At 49.4% G+C, this 15,354-nt stretch overlaps 1 protein-coding gene across 4 annotated transcripts in view; it reads left to right on the top strand.

Annotated features, from left to right (window-relative positions):
• SPHK2 (sphingosine kinase 2) overlaps positions 1–13,251 on the top strand; it is a 28,843-nt gene extending 15,592 nt beyond the window's left edge. For all 4 annotated transcript variants that reach the window (XM_028704050.2, XM_028704049.2, XM_028704047.2 and 1 more), the window contains 4 exons: positions 1,223–1,372; positions 2,669–2,763; positions 3,431–3,546; positions 5,612–13,251. In XM_028704050.2, the coding sequence (XP_028559883.2) occupies positions 1,223–1,372; positions 2,669–2,763; positions 3,431–3,546; positions 5,612–6,626 (1,376 nt within the window). In that variant the 3' untranslated portion in view covers positions 6,627–13,251. The remainder of the gene's footprint in view (positions 1–1,222; positions 1,373–2,668; positions 2,764–3,430; positions 3,547–5,611) is intronic.
• The last annotated feature ends 2,103 nt before the right edge of the window (positions 13,252–15,354 follow it).

The following is a 15,354-nucleotide window of genomic DNA, read 5'->3' as shown; positions in this document are numbered from 1 at the left end:
TTCAGAACTATTGTTTTATTCATCCAGGTAGACAGAATCAGTTCAGACTTGGTATAATTTATTGACTAGATTTCTTTGATCAGATTTCCACTTTAGTTTTCCAGGCATTCACAGCAGGCATCTGGGATCAGCAAGCCCCCACAGGTGAAAGCTAGCAATGACCACAGTTTGGGCATTTGCCTCTGATGTACAATCGTACCTTGGATCCCGAACGTCTTGGTACTCGGATGTTTTGGTTCCTGAACACCGCAAACCCAGAAGTGAGTGTTCCGGTTTGCGAACATTCTTTGGAATCCGAACGTCTGATGGGGATTCCACGGCTTCCGATTGCCTGCAGGAGCTTCCTGCAGCCAATTAGAAGCCGCGCTTTGGTTTCCAAACGTTTTGGAAGTCAAATGGACTTCCGGAACAGATTCCATTCGACTTCCAAGGTACTACTGTACATTGTTAGGGCATGAACTCCCAGCTACCCATGTCTCGTGGGAATGCACACTTGCTGTGTGAATGTCTTGCAGTGTCACGTATCTGTCAAATGTGTCATGCAGATATTTACTTATTTTTATTTATTAAATTTGTATACCGCCCTATACCTGTAGATCTCACAACCTAAAACTACAATATAAAAAACACAAAAGACATATAAACAAAGACAACTCAATAATCCCCCCCCTTCCACAACACACTTAAAAGGGCATTAGATGTCAATCAGCCAAAGGCCTGGTTGAAGGGAAATGTTTTCATCTAGTGCCTAATGTTGTATAATGAAGGCACCAGGTTTGCTTCTCTGAGGAGAGCATTCCACAGAGGGGGAGCCACTGCAAAAAAGGCCCATTCTCGTGTTGGCCCCCTCCAGACCTCTCGTGGAGGAGGCACACGAAGAAGGCCTCACAGGATGTTTGCAAGGGCCAGGTAGGTTCATATGGAGAGAGGCGGTCCTTGAGGAGCCAGCCCCCTCCCATGGGACTGGACTCTTATTGCCCCAGACAGTGCAGCCAATGGTCAGAGCCGATGGGAAGTGGAGTTGAACATTATCAGGAGGGTCAGAAGTTCCCCAGATCTGTAGTAATGTGTGAAGCTGGTCCTTGGTGCCTTGATAATAATAATAATAAGCTCAGCTTCACCGCGCGGGCAGCTTCTCGTTTTGCACCAGCTTGCAGATGCAGCTCCAACAGGGGAAATGCAACACCTGATTTGGTCACCCTCTTCTCTCCCCTCAAACCAGAGATCAGCCGCAGCCTCCTGCCCCGTCCCCGTCGCCTGCTCCTGCTGCTGAACCCCTTTGGAGGCAAGGGCAATGCCCTGCAGTGGTGCCAGAATCACATCCTCCCCATGATCACGGAGGCGGACATCGGCTTCAACTTGATCCAGACAGGTGAGGTGGCAGCAGACGGAAGGTGGCCTTCAAGGGGCAAGGGGAATGGATGCCGTGGGGGGTAAGAACACACAGAGCGTGGCCATGAATATGTCTAATTGTTTCAAAGCCATCTAGCTTGGTGGCCCTCAGTGCTTCCTGTGGATGTGGGGAGAGGAAACACAGCCTGTAGATGGATTCAAAAGTGGAGTTGGGGGGGGGGTAGACAAATTGGAGGAGGCTGGTTCTTACTGGTGACTCTGAGCCATACTAGCTCAATGGAGCCAGCGTGTTTAGGGGCAGTCCATCTTTGAATATAAGACAACGGGGGATCTACAGAAAAGGAGGGTTGCTGTCATCCGTCATGCATTTGTTGTGGGGCTCTTTTTTTACCGAACTAGCAGGGCTGCTCTTAAGTGAAACTCAGTTAAAAATGGGAACACAACAATATTTGGGAACAGATACTTTTGTTTACTCCTGCCAACCTAGCAGTTTGAAAGCACGTCAAAGTGCAAGTAAATAGGTGCACTTCCGGCGGGAAGGTAAACGGCGTTTCCGTGTGCTGCTCTGGTTCGCCAGAAGCGGCTTAGTCATGCTGGCCACATGACCCAGAAGCTGTACGCCGACTCCCTCGGCCAGTAAAGCAAGATGAGCGCCGCAACCCCAGAGTCGGCCACGACTGTACCTAATGGTCAAGGGTCCCTTTATCTTTACCTTACTTTTGTTTAAACAAAAAACAGCAGTAGTAGTGGTGGTGGCGGTGGCTAGGCAAGAGCCATAGAACCTGTGAGCCATAAGTCCCTGGTTCAAATGTCGCCTCAGCCACCAACTTGCTAGGCAAACAGCAGCCTCAGTCCTTCTGTACAGCAGCCTGTGACAAGGGGGTAATGATCCCAGATTACTGAAAGAAGGTACGCAAAGCTTCTTGAGCACTTAAATAGCTCTTAACTCCTAAGTAATCATTAGCGTTAAATGCTAGAAAGTTAAATGTATATTCATCTTCTAAATGTATGGCCTCAAAGCTTTCAATCACGGCAGCAATAAATTGTGATGCCCATGCGTTTATATTTGTATAATGTGTATGTATATGCATATGCACACGCACACACACACACGTATGCATGCAAATATAATTTCAGCAGCAGCAATAATAATTTCTCCCAAACAGTTTGCTGTTTCCATTCACTTGTAGACAAGGCATACAGAACAGGTCAAAATCGTCTCCTGGTGGTCAGCCACTGAATCAGTTTCTTCGGGTGGGAGTGTGGCTTTGAATTGCTACTAATCTGTATGCTATTTATTCCTTTTCTGCCCCAGAGAGACAGAACCATGCCCGGGAGCTGGTACAGAACATCAACTTGGCTGAGTGGGATGGCATTGTATCCATTTCAGGAGATGGGCTTCTATATGAGGTATTGTTCACAAAGTGCTAGCCAAGGCACTGGCCTTCCAGCCTCCTGGAACCTTCCCCTTAGGCTACTTACTAGGGCCCATTCCTGTTACTTGTCTCCTGAGTTGCCCTTTTGTTCTCCCTTAGAACTGTGGCACATAAGACCCACTTCACTGCTTTGGGGCATGTGTGTGAATGTCCTGGTGTAGTCATAGTAGTTCTTCTTCTTCTTCAGAGTTTCAAGACCTCATGGGTCCAAGGGCAAGGCTGAACACTGCATCAAAAAAGCCTGACTCAGACATTTGCAAATTAGAGCAGTGAAGAAAATGCATGATAGGCTTTGGTGCCCCTGTTTGGGTTTTGAACTTGTCATCTTCAGGGACTTTCCAGGGCCCAGGAACTGCAATTCCCCTGAGAACCAGGCCTAGAATTCCCCCCAGCCCTCCCTTTACAAGGCACTTTGCTGGAATGGATCAAAAGCGGAAGGTCCAGCTGTCTTTACAGAAGCTTCTTTGCTCTCCCAGTTCCTTCAGTGAGAGAATTTTGGGTTTCTTGGATCGTGAATTTGCAGACTGCTGTTCTTGGGTGTGTCCCCCCCCCCAAAACACATCCCATTTCCTGCATTATTAGGATTGTAGGTTATGAATACTTTCCTATCTCCTCCTTACTTCTTCCTTCCTTCCTTCCAGGTGATTAATGGCTTGATGGAACGGCCGGACTGGGAAGAAGCCATAAAAATGCCCCTTGGTATTCTCCCTTGTGGGTCTGGAAATGCAGTAGCTGCAGCCATAAACTTCAGAGCTGGGTAAGTGGGAAAGCTTAACGGATATTCTTTGTCTATCTTCTTGCTTATTTTTTTTTAAAAAATGCATATTTAAATTTGTATTTGTTGTTACCAAAGTTGCTTCACATTGCTGCTTTTAGGTTGTGTTTGCACTACGAAAGCTTTCCTACAAAGAAACCGCAGCAGTGATTGTATTATTTAGTACAATTTTTATCCCACCTTTTCCTCCAAGGAGCTCACGGTGACATGCACACAATTCTCATCCTCACAGCTTAAGCTGAGAGGCAGTGACTGGCCCAAGGTCATACAAGTGAGCTTTATGGCTGAGCAGGGATTTGAACCCGGGACTCCCAGTTTCAGTACAGTGGTACCTCGGGTTAAGTACTTAATTCATACCGGAGGTCCGTTCTTAACCTGAAACTGTTCTTAACCTGAAGCACCACTTTAGCTAATGGGGCCTCCTGCTGCCGCCGCGCCGCCGGAGCACGATTTCTGTTCTCATCCTGAAGCAAAGCTCTTAACCCAAGGTACTATTTCTGGGTTAGTGGAGTCTGTAACCTGAAGCGTATGTAACCTGAAGCGTATGTAACCCAAGGTACCACTGTACATTAACCACTGCACCACACGGGCTCTGCACCACACCACTTCTGGGAAGCAGGGGAGCAGGCTATACTTGGGGCTCCATCTTCAGCCGGACCTGATCTCTACTTTTGGATATGTGAAGGTGATGCATTTAAGAATCCCTGCAAGCATACACAGAGTGCTGCTTCTTCAGCTAATTAGGCTCCCACTCACCTGGTACTGGTTGGCAGGGCTCCCAGGCCAGATTGCAGTTTCAGAGCTGACTGTTCAACTTGCTGCAGTAATTTTGAGCAAGTAATTTTGCATTTTCAAGGGTAGGGAGCAAGTTACATCAGCAGCTTGGCCAATGCTGAGGACTAATTACCATAATCATGGTCATTATTTATTGTGCTTTCATCCTGCCGTTCCTCCAAGAAGTTTAAGGCAGGATACAAATTTTTCCCTTTTAGTCTCGAAACAAACCCTGTGAGTTATGAAAGTTTAATAAAAATTTAATAATAAACAAACAAACAAACCCTGTGAGGTGTAGGCTGAGGCTGAAGGAGAGGGACTGGTTTAAGGTTAGCCAGTGAGATTCTCGGATGGATGTGGATTCGAACCTGGGTCTACCCAGGTGTAGTCCAGCATTCAAACTACACTTGTGTCTGGGACACTTTATATTAGTCCGGTCGTACCTCGGCTCCCGAACGCCTTGGAAATCGAACATTCCAACTCCCGAACAATTGAGAACTGGAAGTGCGTGTTCCAGTTTTCGAACATTATTTTGTAAGCCGAATGTCCCATGGGGCTTCCGTGGCTACCGATTGGCTGCAAGATCGACTTCCAAGGTACCTCTGTACACCACTCTTCATCCATGGATCTCGGGGTGGTTCACAGCATAAAGTTGCAATATAGAAACCACAAATGCATAGTAAAAATAAGAACAACAAATCAATATCCCGCCCCCCCTTCCACAACACATTTAAAACGGCATCAGATGTCAATCAGCCTGGATGAAGAGGAACATTTTTGCCTGACATCTAAAGGTGTATAACAGAGCTTCCCAAACTTTGTGTTGCAATATGCTAGTGTGTCAGCTGCAGTGTGTAGGTGAGTTGCACAAACCCTCCCCACGCTCCTCCGGGGCTGGAAAGGGGTTAATTTAACCTCCAGTTTGCTAGAAAAACTGAATTACTGTGTCACAAAATGATGCATGTCTAAAAAGTGTGTCTCCAACTCAGAGGATGTTCGCAGGGTCCAGGTAGGTTCATATGGAGAGAGGCGGTTCTTGAGGTATTACGGCCCTGAGCTATTTATATCTTTCTTCCTCGTTTTGCACATGTGGCTATTGTTCGCCGGCTGAACAGAAATGTAAGTGCTACTGTTGCCCCGTGACAAATGCAGCCTCTGCACCCCACATTGCGGCAGTGTTTGTCCCCCCCCCCTCTTGGGAGCCTCTCACCATTTGATTGCATGTGCAAGTGAGCTTCTCCAACCCTGACACATTTCTCACTCTGTCGGGCAGGTTTGAGCAGACCTTGGGCCAGGAGCTGCTCACAAACTGCACCCTCCTGCTTTGCCACGGGGCGGTGACCCCCTTGGACCTGGTGTCGGTCACAACCGCGTCGGGCTCCCGTTCCTTCTCCTTCCTGAGCGTGGCCTGGGGCTTCATCTCCGACGTGGACATTGAGAGCGAGAAGTTCCGGCACATCGGCCCGGCTCGCTTCACCTTGGGGACGATGGTCCGCCTGGCCTCCTTGAACACTTACCGGGGGCGCCTCTCCTACCTGCCCGCCCCGGAGGGCACGGCCCACCGCCCCATCTTGCGCAGCATCACCATGGCGGCCAACGGGAGCCTCCCCTTCCAGCACGGGCCGCTCCACCGCACCGTCTCTGACCTGGGCCTGTGCAAGGAACGCCACGCCCTCTGCTTCCAGGAGGTGGAGCCTGCCGACGAGCCCACCCCCTCGCCCAGCTCCCCACCCTCTTCCTCCAGCTTCCACTCTTCCAGCTTCAGCTTCGAGAACCTGTCGGAGGAGCTCGTGGCTGACCGCAGGGAGGCCGGGCTGCCCATGAGCGCGCCTGGCGTCTCGCTGTCTCCCCGGCAGGTGCACGGCCCCCCAGACGAGTTCCTGGCGCCTCTGGACCAGCCGGTGCCCAAGTCGTGGGTGACAGTGGAGGAGGACTTTGTCTCTGTGCTGGCCATCTACCAGTCTCACCTGGGAGCCGACCTGTTCATGGCGCCCTTTGCCTGCTTCAACGACGGCCTCATCCACCTTTTCTACATCAAGGCGGGCATCTCCCGGGCAGCCCTGATCCGCTTGTTCTTGGCCACGGAGAAGGGCACTCACTTTGACATAGAGTGCCCCCACTTCATCCACATTCCCGTCCGGGCCTTCCGCATCGAGCCCCTCACTCGCAAGGGCATCCTCACCATTGACGGAGAGAGGGTGGAGTACGGCCCCATCCAGGGGCAGATCCACCACTCGGTGGCCAATCTAATCACCGGCGTGAACCAGGTGAAGATCACAGCGTTCTGACCCAGGATGCGGGAGCACTTCGCAGATCTGACGCAACTTTCGTTCTCTTCTGCCCCTTTGCTGCAAAGAGGGACCCTGAGGCTTGGGATTGGGGGTACTGTCTGTGTGGGTAGCGGGTGGGCGTTCTGACTTGCAGTGCCCCCTCCAGCCACCCAGATGGCAAGCTGCTTAAAACCTCCCTCTGCTCTTCTAGGCCTTGGCACACACATACCATATATTCCTTTAATGAGCCTTTGGGTGGCAAGTCTTGCCCACTCCCCATGATCCTCTGCTGCTGTCCATGCAACCTTTTGAATGTTGACCTCCTCCTTCCTTCCTCACCCACCTGCATAGGCCTGGTTTTGCCAGCCTGTTTTGCATCTCCCATCAAGAAGGAGCAGCTTGGCTACAGGACCCTTGGTGTGGTTTGGGTCGAGAAGTGATGTAGCCTTTCCTCCCCTACAAGGACCCACCATCCTCTCCACCTTGTTCCTTTTTGGGGAGGCCCTTCTATTCCACTTTTCCAACCACTTGTCCCAGAGACGGGGGACACCTCTGCACCACCCTGCTTGCCAGTCTGGGGCAGCAACACTGAAGACTCCCATCCCTTTGCAGCTCATGGTTCAGGACCATGTCTGAAGTGATGGGGAGAGAGATACTGGTGTGGGTTGTAGAGATGAGTGGGGCACTGAGTGGACTGGGGAAATGCACGTTCCACACCAACTTTCCTTCAAGCCGTGGGACCAAGAGTCATGTCCCAATTTCTAGTGTTGTTCTCTCTCTCCACTCTTTTTGTGTCTTCTGCTGAATCACACACCTCTCTCCTGCTAAATGGGAGCCCCCTGACCCCTTTGAGGCCACCCTCTCTTCCCGAACTTGCAGCCCCCTTTTGCCTGTGGTTCACAAGAAGCCACTTAGAGAACACTAAGCCTTGCTTGCTGCTCCTCGTCTTTGTACGGTCTGCTCAGCCGGGGTGGAAGCAGGGTGGGGGGGTGTGTGAAAGCAGTGAGACCACTGTAGCAGGGAGTTGAATGTAAGAGGCAGCCCACAAAACACTAACTTCTATTTGACACCACCGCCCCCTCTTAAACCCTTAACAGAACCGAAGGCAGCCGTTTCCCCTCCTCTCTTTGTCTACCCTGGGAAGGGAGATCTGCCATCTTTCTTCAGAGTTGTGTTTGGTTCTTCGGCCACCTCTTCTTCAGAGGGCGACCAAGGACATTTAGGGCAAGGAAGGGACCACTTTCTCGACAGCCTTCTATGGCTCCTTTCTAGCCAGCCGGAGGTGTAGTGAAAGGGGATGGGGCTGACCCCCAACCCCTGCACTAATGACCTCCGAATCTGGCTCTCTCTAGGAATAAACTTGATGAATGTAACTGGAATTTTTTCTTCTTCTCACGGGTGGGGGCTTAACTTTGGTAGGGCGGTTTGTTATTATTCTTTTCTCCCCACTATGTGGGGGTTAACAAGCAATTAAAATGATCCAATACTGTAATGGATATGTGTGTGTGTGCGTATATGAAATGATGTTCACCATACATGTATTTGTCTGTGTCTCTTAAGAGATGTCGAATCAGGAGATTTAAGTTGGCAAATTCCACCGGCAAAACTTTCCCCCACTTCCTCATGGGAGAAAGCCTGTATATCAAAAGTCGACCTAGTGGGTTGACATCTAGGCCAGCACTGGAGCAAAACATAATAGGGTTCCTAATTTGCTGAAAGTCCCACACTACTTCCTTTGTTCTGTCTTTTCTCTTCGCAGAGTACATTGTTAAGCGTGACTGTTTTAAAAGGCGGTTAGAAAGATTCGCAGAGGATAAGGCCATTGTTGGCTCTTCCTCACGATGCCTCCAGTATCCAAGCCTCTGAATCCTGGCTGCTGGGGAGCATGAGTGAGAGAGTGCGGTTGTGCTCATGTCCTGTCTGTGGGCTTTCCACAGGCATCTCTTTAGCCACTGTGGGACACCATTTGCATCTGGGGAAAAAACACTTTGCAATGAAAGGTGGAAATGAGATTCCTCCCTGCAGTGGACACATCAACGCCATGCATTGAAAGCACCACGAAACCAATTTAAACAGTTGCGGCTTTCCGCCAAAGACTTCTGGGACATGTAGTTTGTTAAGGGTGCTGAGAGGTGTTGGGGGGGGGGGGAGGGGATTGATCCTTAAACCATTCTGGGAATTTTAAACTCTGAGGGGAATAGGGATGGCCTAACAAGGCTCACACTACAGCTCCCAGAATTCTTTGGGGCAAGCCATGGTTGTTTAAAGCGGTGTGGTGGTGTTTTAAATGTAAGGTGTGAATGTGGCCTAGGTAGGCCTGGACTTGGGCCATTGGCTGCTCTTTGTTAACACGACTGCTCACGGTCCCGTTAGGTTAACAAGCAGTTTTTACGTTCTTTAGCTGCTGGTTTTTGTCTTCACTCTGAATGTAGCCAGAGAAGTGCATGTGTGGGGGAGAGCAGGTTTTTTTTACAAAGGAAAGGCCATCCTGCAAAGTTTCCATCTCACAGAAACCTCCTGAGAGCCAGGCTGTCATTTTGATCCCTGTAATCGGAGCATATGAATGACACTGTTGGGAGGCAACACAGAGACCTCTGCCTGCCACAGCAAGGAGGGGAGCTTCCTCTCTGGGAAAAAGACCCTCTGTGGCAGTTGCTATGTGGTTGTTTAGGTGGCATGTAAGGCCGACTCAGGAGGAAACGGGGGGAATTCTGGGATCCTCTGCCATTAGCGTGGGCTTAAATGACTGCTGTTTGAAAAGGAAAGCCGATCGAAGGGACCAAGATTTTTTATTTTCTTTGTTCATGTGAACGTTCCTAGGCATTTTATTAGTAATACTTTAGCATGGCCTTTTTCCCACTCTCTCCCTATTTCCCACAAGTTGCTAGTGGGAGCTGGTGAATCCATCACTAAGAAGTGTTGATCAGAAAAGGGCAGATCCATTCTTTTAAAGCACCGTCAACACACATTCACAGCACATGGCCTCCCCCACCCCTCCAAGAATCCATGGAACTGCAGTTTGTTAAAGGTGCCGGGAACGGTAGCGCTCTGGGGGGACGGACTACAGTTCCCATGATTTTTTGGGAAAGCTATGAGCATTTAATGTGCTTTAAATTATGTAGATCTTTCCACAGATCTGGCTTTTGGGGGGGGGGGATGAGGAAAGGACGACAGAACTGTGTGTGTCAGTGCATGAAAGCGTAGGCTCACGGTCGTATTAAGCGGGGCCACGAAGCAAGGAACGATTGTCTCTTGAGAGGGTTTTCTACTGTCCAGATAACAATTGTGCAGAGCCACCAAGCTCCTGCAGCTCGCCAGCCCTGTGTGGGACTTCCAGGGCCCTCGCCAAACTTTGCTGCTTGCCTGGGACTGCAAAAACAGGCAGCGGGAGATGTCTTCAGGCACGCAGCAGGCCACAACCCTCACCCAGCCTGCCAGGTTACAAGGCGGAACACTTTCTTCCGTGGGCCTGAGCCTCCTCTCTCCCCACACCCCTTCCCCACACCCCTTTTAAATGTATATTATACAACTCTATTTGTGGCTTACCTCATAGGCAGTGTCTTGGGAAGCATCGCTTCTCTGTTTGCTGCTTGTTGCACTTTAAAAACAAACAGATATTTCCTATAACGTTGCACAGTCTTAACTTCGATTACCGTAGCTTTAAATACTTGACTTGTTCCAGCATCAAGAAGAGTAGCTTTAGAATCGCCCTGAGGAGATCCGGTTCACTCTCGCAGCGCCTGCTCCAGATCCCGCATTTGGGGGGGGGGGTGTCCTTCTTGTCGCAAACCCCACTGTCCGAAATGGGGAGGACAATGTAGCTGGAGGGTGGCACTTATTCTTGCTCCTGTCACTGGTTGTGCTCTTGGAGAGGGTTGGGAGAACAGCAGCGACACTGAGGAGGAGCAGAGCCCTGGATCCCCCTCCTGGGATATGGGCCTCAGCTGGTGACTGTCAATTCCAGCACTTGGCACCACACTCTGTTGTCCCCTCAGAAACACTTTTTGTACTGGTGGGAGGGAAGTTCAGCAATGCGGAAATAAGTTGGTTTTTTTCGGGATCGGGGCTTGCGTGCAGAATTCTTGGAGGAGCACTATTCAGGGTTGTGTCCAATGTTGCACACCCATTATGGACATAAATTTCAGCGAGTCTGAGCAGAATTTAGTGGCATGCAACCCTCAAGGTTTGCCCTCACTCGCTTAGCAACCATCAAAGATTGTTATCAGATATATCCACTGGAAGAACACAGGATACCACCCCCCTCCTTCAAAGTAGTAATGCATACGAGCTTGGTATTTATATATGTTGGGGAATAGAATGCAAATTATGCCAAGGAAGAAATTATTCAGCTGCTTATTGCTCTTAATTTATTCTGGAGCCTGTATAATCGCTGCTCTTAATTTTAATGCCTAGATCTGTGCTGGGGTGTCAATAACTCGCCCTGACCTACTCATGTGTTTGGTAGAGGTTTACAAGGTTGCCTTACAGCTCTTCCCATCCCCTGTCGCATCTCAACCTCATCGTCCTCACTGTTAACATCTTCATGTCTGCACCAGAATGCTTAGCTCAGAGAAAATAAACTGGCAGGCAAGACTGTGTCTTTTAATCTGGGACCTGCTGCATGTTTAATTGGCTGAGATTTCTAGCACTGCTGTTGTTAAACAACCAAGGTTCTAGTCCCTTGTGATAGCGGAGAAACGTTTTTGAACACAGGCAAATATGGCGAATGGTTTTGGAGATTTATTTCTTTTTTAGTGCAAGGCCTGAAGTTGGTGAAGGGGTAGAAGCATGTCTGAAGACGTATTCTCCTAAATCAGTTTGTAACCAGTCGAGCTGTCATGGCTCCTGGCCAGGAAACTCAGGGACTGGGGTTCTGTGAAGGAGGTTTGCATCTTAACAAACAATATTCAGCCACCTCCTCACACTGTGGCTTGAGTCAGTTTCATTTGTGGGGTGGAAGCTTACGTAACTCATTTAAAAGAAGTTGTAGAAAGCGAGTTCTGATGGATAGCCGTGCCCTTTGCAACACAGAACTCTTTGCTGCGCAAAATGTTAACACAGCTAATTCTAACCTATTGAAAGGTTCCTGATAAAAGGGACCAGTATGATGTAGGAGTTAGTGGGTCAGATTTGTATTGGGGAGAATCACTCTGAAATCCCCACTCAAGTTCTGTGATCTTTGCCTGATGGCCTGCTCTCAGCCTTAGCTACTTTAGAGGGTGGTTGTGAGAATAAAAAAGTAGGGAGGGACCATAATATATACACTATCCGAAAATAATTAGAGGAAAGGTGGGATTAACTAATTAGGGGAGGGGCCCACTGCATGTTCTGAAGGAATGTGAGGCAGCAGCCAGCCTTGGGGGTCACTACTTGGAAGGGAGATCAGCTGGAGACTCCCACATATGACTGCATGGTGCTGATAATGCCAAGGTTGCAGGTTTGATCCCCGTATGGGACAGTTGCATATTCCTGCATTTGCAGGGGGTTGGACTAGATGATCCTCAGGTTCCCTTCTAACTCTACAATTCTATGATTCTTTGGATGAAGGCAGGATCTAAATGAAAGTGGGGGGGGGCAACTGCAGGCCTATATCCACTTACCCAGAAGCAAGGCCCGTTGGGGTTAAATGGGGCTTACTTCTGTGTAAGCGTGTCTAAGAGTGTGTTATAAATGTGGCCAAATGCACTTGCCGGATAACAGCACACTTGGCAATCTTTGAGGGGAACAGAAGATCATGGCAGCAACAATGGAACGAGCAGGTGGTGCCCAAGCTGCTGCTGGAGTCCTCATCTTTGCGAGCACAAAGCATGATGGGAACTGTAGTTTTGGGGACTCCAGCCCCCTGTGACATGGGAAATGGACTGACTTGCCTATAACAGACTGTCAGGGCACGAAGCTTGTAAGCTGCTGCCGAAATTATCTCTCTTCTTTTAAAAACGCCTCATTTTGATCCAAAATAGCCAATGGTTTCCGTATAAACCAAGTTGCAAATGTTAATGCTTGAGCTCAGTGCGAGAGCTCTGTGTTGACCAGCAAAGCTTGTTTATTCTCAACAGGTTTTTTTGGCTCGAGATACAGGCCTGTCCTTTGACTATTTGCTGTCTACATCTTCAAGCTGCTACAAAAAAAGATGTGTAGGCAGTTTAATAGGATAGGGGTGGAGCATTGCCCTGTCTTATTGACCCTGCAGCTGCCCTCCCTCCTGGCCTCCTCTCCACAAATCTAAACACTGCTGCATAAATGTCAGCGTATTTTAATATCATTTAGGCTGCAGTGTAGAAATTGGGGTGGTGATCTGGCCTGGGAACAATGTTCAGCCTTGCCTGTGAGCCCCATCAACCTTGTGGGTTTTTGTGTGTGCGTCAGATCTGTGACTGTGTCCATTCCAAGCTCATTGCACTTTTCCTCATCTTCCTCCCTCCAAGGTCCCATGTCCTGTGGGTGCTGCAGCCCATAGCATCTTTGACTGGAGAAATGCAGCCTTGGTTTGGGTTGTTTATATGTCTGTCTGAAGTGCTGTACTGGTTAACCTTTATGTCTGCAACTGCCTCCTGTGTGTTGCCTGTCAACGAGATAAATGTTTAAAATGAAATAAATAAAAATAAAACTCCAAAAAACTATGCAATAAAAGCAATAGCATGGATATCCATCTCCTTGTTTTTTCCTGAGTGCCGCAGGGGATTCAGCTGTGCTGGGCCAGGCGGAAGGGGACCCATCCGTAGCTTCTCTTACGCTAATCACCGGTTTCGTCATGGGTCTGGGTGGGTAGAAGACAGTGGCTATAAATTAGCCTGATGTCTGGCAGATACTACTACCCTGCTTTGTTCTTCAGATAGGGAGATAGATCTTGCACAACCTTTGTTTGCAAGACTTTAGACAAGTCTTGCAGGTAGTTTATAGCTCATCACTTAGTTGGAATGCTTTAGAACAGCCTCTACTGGGCACAGGGGCAGAGGAAGGGGTGGGGTGCTGGCTGCCCCAGGTGTTGCCACTCAGGGGGGTGACAAAACGCCGGGCGGCACTCACTGCAGGGCCTGCAGCAGGCCTGAGCCACACATCTCTCCTGGTAGAGACACTGTGGCTTGGGCACACGCAAGCTGCCCAAACGGTCCACCTGCTGCCTTCCCCCCTCCAGGGCGGCTGAGTGGGAGGAGGCAGGCAGACTCTGGAGGCCCCGTGGTGCGCCCTGCCCCTATTGATGGCTCGCATCGCCCCTGGGCGCACCACCATGGGTGCCCAAGAGGCTTCCTCCGCCGCTGATTGGGCAGCTTGGGGTGAATGGGGTTTTAGAGTGAGGGGGTAGTACTTCTGGTGGGGGTACCCGCTACTTCTGGGGTAGCTTGTCCATCTTTGGTCCCCACCCTGCAGTTGGTGCTCACCTGTGGCTCCTCGAAGCTGGGAAATGGCTTCGACTGGCTGGCTAAACCAGTTGAGGGTAGTCAATGGGTCTCAAACCCTCGGTGAGTTCGGGGCTTCTCCTGCATGTGAAGACAGGCTCTGGCAGATGAGGGGATGAGACCAGTAGTGAGTCCAAGATGGTGGCTTTCGCATGTGCGGTAGAGGGAAGTGAGGGGCAGGTGGGGCCCGTCAACCTGGGAAGGTAGCCTATCTAGAAGGAACACACCTCTGCTGCCTTGTGGAATAGCTTTGGGAGATTAAAAGGCTAAGAAGTAGTCCCTACATGAATCTGGAGTGGACGGTGCCTTGTCTGCCTCCTTCCGCTGACCCCTGCAGCCAAGCTGGTGACAAACGTGCTGCTCTGCTTTCCTTCGGACCTCATCAGTGAGGCTGAGATGAGGGTCTTGCCATCTGGGCAGCCCAGGACCTCCATACCCGCTGCCCAGGACTGCACCCTGGGAAGGTCACTTTGTTGCTGTTAACGCAGCAGCTTGGCTTCACCCCTGGAGGTGCACTCCATTGTCTCGAGAGAGATGGGTGCTCCAAACAACTACTGGGCTTCTTCAAACTGTGTGCCCATTTCTTTCAAAATGAAGTCTGCATTGAAAGACTGAAATTCCCAGCGTCTCACTTTGGGCACCAGGTGGCAGCAGTGCTGTGGTAATTTGGTGCATTAAAAACACACACAAAAGGTAACTGTGGGAATTGGATGAAGAAATCTTTCGCAGGAATTGACAAACTCTGCTTTCAAAAGGAATGTGCGCCAATTATGCACCTGCATATGCAACTAAGCCAAAACAGAAATCCTACGTATTTCTCAGTGCTTAAATAAATATTTATTTATTTTGTTAAGTAGATAAAAGAAAATGGTAGGAGCAGATGTGACCATAGTGATGAAGTTTGACCTGGTAGAAACTCAGCCAGAGTCCCTGTTCTGTAATCTTGAAATTCTATAGGCCTCACTTCAGCACACTCTCATTTGCCATGAAGTGCTCCTCACTTGCAATTATGGAAGGTTTGGTGCATTTTATTTGTAAATATTCTCTCCCGATTTCTGGCTGCATTAACACCCAGCCTTTCCTGATCGGATTCTATTATTTATTATGTTATATTCTCACTGCCATCAGTGGCTGGTCTGTCCTGAATTATATCCACCCTCCACCCACCCAGTGCACATCCAGAAGTGTGCTTACTTTGGAATCAGCACTGCTCATGCACCCAGCCCCTGGGCAGCATCTATACCAAAATGCCAGCCTGTACTTTCTCTGTTTCTAACATTTTAAGCCCAATGGTAAATCCTCAAAGTCAGTGGTTTCCAAACTCCCCTCCCTGCACCCTCCACCAAGAA

The sequence above is a fragment of the Podarcis muralis genome, chromosome 13 (assembly GCF_964188315.1).
Source record: "Podarcis muralis chromosome 13, rPodMur119.hap1.1, whole genome shotgun sequence".
In the NCBI taxonomy this organism is placed as follows: domain Eukaryota; kingdom Metazoa; phylum Chordata; class Lepidosauria; order Squamata; family Lacertidae; genus Podarcis; species Podarcis muralis.
This window is presented reverse-complemented; position numbering and strand designations above follow the sequence as displayed.